General features: G+C 37.2%; 2 protein-coding genes across 2 annotated transcripts; one reads left to right on the top strand and one right to left on the bottom strand.

The window, feature by feature from the left end:
* Positions 1–242: 242 nt before the first annotated feature.
* LOC149663452 (uncharacterized) lies at positions 243–2,336 on the top strand. The gene is made up of 3 exons (XM_089842167.1): positions 243–917; positions 999–1,459; positions 1,517–2,336. Exons 1-3 carry the CDS (start codon positions 615–617, stop codon positions 2,334–2,336), a joined length of 1,584 nt encoding a protein of 527 aa, XP_089698293.1. The 5' UTR covers positions 243–614.
* A 99-nt stretch (positions 2,337–2,435) lies between these two features.
* On the bottom strand, positions 2,436–4,682 carry LOC149663453 (uncharacterized). Its single transcript, XM_089842166.1, has 5 exons — positions 4,279–4,682; positions 3,988–4,211; positions 3,803–3,933; positions 3,273–3,736; positions 2,436–3,214 (listed from the first exon to the last, which is right to left on the bottom strand). The coding sequence occupies exons 1-5, from the start codon at positions 4,655–4,657 to the stop codon at positions 2,436–2,438; spliced, it is 1,977 nt and encodes a 658-aa protein (XP_089698292.1). The 5' UTR covers positions 4,658–4,682.
* Between the last annotated feature and the right edge of the window lie 371 nt (positions 4,683–5,053).

Raw genomic sequence — 5,053 nt, forward strand, 5'->3', positions numbered from 1 at the left:
ACAAGGTAAGGTTTCACTAAAAATTATCGAGAAAACAGTTTGTCGATAGCTTCTTTGCTTTTGAAATAAAATGGGAACTAGTTTACTCTTTTTTGGAGTACAATCGGGAACTTCCACCTTAACAAGCGCTTACCAAAAGTTGATAAAAAATGTTTCGTAAGCTTGTCACAAAATGATTGAAGTAGGTCGTAGGTTCTCTTAAAGGGGCTGGCCGGAGCTGTTGGGGTGAAGGGTGGGGGAGGGGGGTCAAACTGTTGCTTAGCATATTGCTTACCCGCCCACCTCGACGGTGGTGCCATTCCTTATGGCCAAAGAGCTGGGTGTTTTCCCCCTGAACTAAGGGCGGACTTCACCCCAACAGCGCCGGTTAGCCCCTTTAAAGCGACGCCCGGTCAGGCGCTGTCAAAGGCTTAGTAATGCAGACAAAATAGGGAGATAAAAGTCCTGCAAAATAAGCCACTTCGATGTAAAATTGGGGGGGAAAAGGGGGACTCAGTCGCGCATGCGCAGAAGGGAGCGTGGGTCCAACGGGCGCCATTGCATTTTTCCCGTAAGGCTATCCTAATAGGAAGTTTGTTTTGTCTCGATTAAATCACCAACATTAAAATTAAGAAATGGTTTGCTGTAGTGTCGTCGGTTGTAAAAGCAGGACGGGAATGCCAAATATTAGACTGCATAGATTTCCGGCCGCTAGAGTTAAACTATGGGGAAGAATAGTAAATAGAAAAAACTATACTCCCACGCAGAACTCGCGTATATGTAGTAAACATTTTGTATCGGGATATCCAGGCTGGGAGCCTAGTGATCCGGATTGGGTTCCAACTTTAAACTTGCGTAAACCTAGAAAGATTTCAGAAGCGAAACTTCAATTAGCACTTAAAAGGAAAGTAAGAAACGAAGAAAGAAACAAAATTAAGGTAAAATATAGTTTTATTAGTCCTATTTGGTTGTAAAATTCCAATAGTTTTGCTAAGCCTTGGATTACAATTTGTTTTAAGGATGAAAGGTATAAAGAATTTAGGAGTAAACTGGTAAATGAAAGAAGGCTTGTTGTTTCTCTGGGTTTTCATGATTACGTGGGAAGCAGTATAAGCACGAAAGAAATTTGTGAAACTGTGAATTTTGTGGCAAACGAAACGCTTGTCCAAATCCCCTCTCAAACTTCAACGTCTGAAGGAAAAGAAATGTCTGTCCAAATTGCTGATGAAACGACTAACCAAACCCCTGACCAAAATATCACAGAAACTGTGCCTGTGCTTTCAAGTCGAGTTAGTGAAGGAACACAGACAGACTACCATGAATTAGAAATGGAAAATAGAAATTTGCGTCAAAAAATATCAGAACTAGAAGACTGCTTGAAACAACGTACTTGGAATGCGGAAAAGTTAAAAGATAATAATGAGATGACAAAGTTTTATACTGGTTTGCCAACTTACGCAGTATTCTTGTGGCTTTTCAGGTGTGACATTTTGGATAAAGATTTAAGGTTCTTCTGTTAATTGATCTTTATTTTTAGTTTTTTTCAAGAGAAAGCTGAGAGAATGATGTTTAAAAGAGGAAAAAAGGTGCCAAATCCAGGGAAAAGAAGAAGGTCCTTTAAACTTCCCTTAATTGACCAGTTCTTAGCAGTGATGATGAGGCTCAAAGTGGGCTTATTTGCTCATGACATCGCTGATCGCTTCAACATATCACCTTCGTCATTTTCCGATATGTTTCAAACATGGATTAAATTAATGGAACTAGAATTAAAAGAAATGTTTCCTTTTCCATCTAAAGCTTTAGTTGACAAGTACATGCCGCAATGCTATCTAAAGTATCCTAACACGCGAATAATAATTGACTGTACCGAGTTATTCATAGAACGGTCGACCTCCTTAACAGCTCAAAATCTTACTTTCTCTAACTACAAACAGCACAATACGGTGAAATTTCTAGTAGGCATTACTCCTGGTGGTGTAATATCTTTTGTATCAGAAGGATGGGGAGGAAGAGTATCTGATAAAGCTATAACAAATGATTCCAAACTAATAATGTTACTGGATGAATACGATAATGTGGTTGCTGATAAAGGCTTTTTAATTGAAGATTTACTAAAAGAGAAAAACTGTACCTTGAATTTGCCCCCTTTTTTGAAAAATAAGCCTCAGTTTTCGGAAAAAGAAATTATTGAAACGCGAAGAATTGCAGAATTGAGAATTCACGTAGAGAGGGCAATAGGAAGGGTTAAGAAATTTCATATTTTTGATGGAATTATGCCTTTAACAATAGCAAAAATGTCAAGCAGTATTTTTGCCGTTTGTTCTTACATAACAAATATATATGAACCACTTTTGTAAAAATTTGTACTTTTAATCAACTCCTTGTTTAAAAAGTTGTCTATCACATTTTTTGTAAATATCACAAAAAATGAATAACATTAAAATATCACAAAAAATTTAAGGCACTTCTTTTGGACTGTTGATCAAAAATGGGACAATGTATTTAGTGAAAAAGTATTTCAGCTTAGGAAGAAGTTTAGTGGTCCAGAATTTATCGTCAAAGAAAATTCGTTCCCGAAATAATCCACCTTCCGCAGATTCAGTGAATACCACAAAATCTGCCCAAGTTATCTTCTTAACTGCCATCTCTCCCTGCACCTGCGCGTAATAATGGGACTTACTATCAAGCTCAATTACACCGTTATTTTTTTTCAAGCAAAATGTTGGAAAGTTATCAACAATGGTTGCAATTTCAAGTTTACTAATATCTGTTCCTTTAATTGACGCTGGACATTTTATTTCTAAAACCCCTTGAGTACTTTCCATCGGATCCGTTATCAGCCCATCTCCGCTAGCACCAATAAAAGAGTACTCTGCCATCAGAGATAATCCACTGGGTTCTACCTTTAGATTGTATAATTTTTCATATTTTTCTCTAGCTAAAGGCTCTAAATTTCTCCCGCGTAAAACAGCAGGTGGAAGTCTAGCATAGTTATCCAGTTTCGAGGGATGCAAGATTGAATCTACAATTGATGTTGGGAATTTTTTTTCTCTACATCCTAAAATTTGCCCAAACATGGAGCTTGTTAGTCGCCCGATTCTCAGACGTTTCCATAATCTACTAGAAGATTGATTCCTCGTTTCCATCTCTATATAGTTCACTAATTCTTGAGAAATGTTTTGATTAACGACAAATTCTTCTAACGCAGACTCACTCACTGTTTGGAAAGCCAAAGCTATAAAAAAAGATTATGTTAATTTTAATGTTGTTTACCTACTAATTTAAATACTTACCTGGATGAAAAATAAGATTCATAGATAGTGAAACCAAATCTGAGTTGTCGTTAACCAAATTAGAAGATTCATTCCCAGAGGTTGATATTTCCACCTCGTTGCTGCTATTAGGTAGAATGTCAAGGTCCCAAAAATGTTTGACACCAGTCTGGGGGTAAATTTCCACAAGAGCTCTAACATGACGTTTAATCCTCTCAGGGTCTTTTGCTCGGTCAGCAGGGTGTCTTGGATCAAAGGATTCCCATTTATCGATTTCTGTTGATTCGTTTAAGTTCTTGGAATATAGTTTTGGCCGATTTAAAGAAATTTCCTTCAAGGGTTTTGGATCTATATTTCTTATTCTTGGAGCTTTCCAGCCGCAGATAGTAGAAGTACATGCTATCTCGATATCTCCAGGTGTCATTTCACCGTACCTTTCCAAAAACAGCAGTAAAGCACCAACATGAGAGCACCCGCCAGATTTGCTAAATGAAGTTGGTTCATTACAATTTCATTACATAAAATATTATAATTTATCTGTTTTAAAGTACCCAACTGCGCACTCGCATCCGCCACCGCATATGGTACAGTCTATTTGGTCTAGTACTACAAATACACGATAACTTTCCGATCTCATTGAGGGATAACAGCGAGACTTCACATAGAGAAGTTGATCACAGACCTTTGACAATAATAGTTAATTTAAAACTCTTAAAATAATATACTGTTTCCTTACTAGACTAGTTTCGATTCCATTTATAACATCATTAGCAACATGATGTGCTACAGCTCGATTGAAACCCTTATAATGTCTTTTGCTAGCATTATCAATGTTTGACTTCTGTTGAACCAGATAATTATAAACGTCAACTGATGTTATTTTTGGTAAAGCTGTGGGATCAGGATTTAATGTCCAATCTTGAATTTCATCTGGCTCAGGACCATCTTTACCGCATAAATCTGAAACAAAATCATTTATGAAGTAACACGTATCCAAGTATGTGGAGTCTAGACACGATGAGCTTACCTCTGAAATATTTATTACACCCACTATTCAACAATAGCTGGCCCTTCCTTTTCTTACTGCGATCAACAATGGGCGTTGACGAACACAAAGGTGCTTGGAAATTGTTTAAGATTGAGACCTGAACCTCACGGTCCTCACCGACCAAATTATCGCCAAGGCTTAAACTACATGCCTGCTCAACGTTCTGATTTTGACTTTTTTGGGAAAGGGTTTTTTCTATTGCCTCAATATAATCATGTTTTCGCCACTTACTCTTACAATTGATAGATAAATTGCTGCATAACACCTTTAATTTCTTAATATTTAGCTTGACTAGGGTGTTTCTATGCGTTTCTAACTCCATTTTCGTTGTTTTGGACCCAGCACTCAATCCGCGCATGCGCCAAACTTTACCTCGAAGTGGCTTATTAACCGTGTGTAGTGAATTCTCGCTTGTCGTTCTCTAACTAGCTCGAGCTGTAAGTCTCTAGACGTTACGAAGTGTAGGAAGTGTCATACTTATGGAACATATCTTATAAACTTATGGCCTTAACAAAAATGTTTTCGTTTTTTTTCTACAACAAATAATTCGCAATAAATGTTTTCTTTTATTTTACTTTTCGTTATAGGGCAATGGACAACCTGAAATTAAACGTGCTATTGCGTCGGAACTATGTTTCGTCGCCAATTCCAATCTGCGATTGTTGAAAAATAAATTAGCCAAAATGAATAGATCAATCTTCTAGTACGAAGAAGAATGGTAAGAAGTCATTTTTAATAGGGAAATAACAGTTCT

Source organism: Phalangium opilio, unplaced genomic scaffold (genome assembly GCF_054372755.1).
Source record: "Phalangium opilio isolate 3A_F unplaced genomic scaffold, DU_Popi_V2 ptg000062l_1, whole genome shotgun sequence".
Classification (NCBI taxonomy): Eukaryota; Metazoa; Arthropoda; class Arachnida; order Opiliones; family Phalangiidae; genus Phalangium; species Phalangium opilio.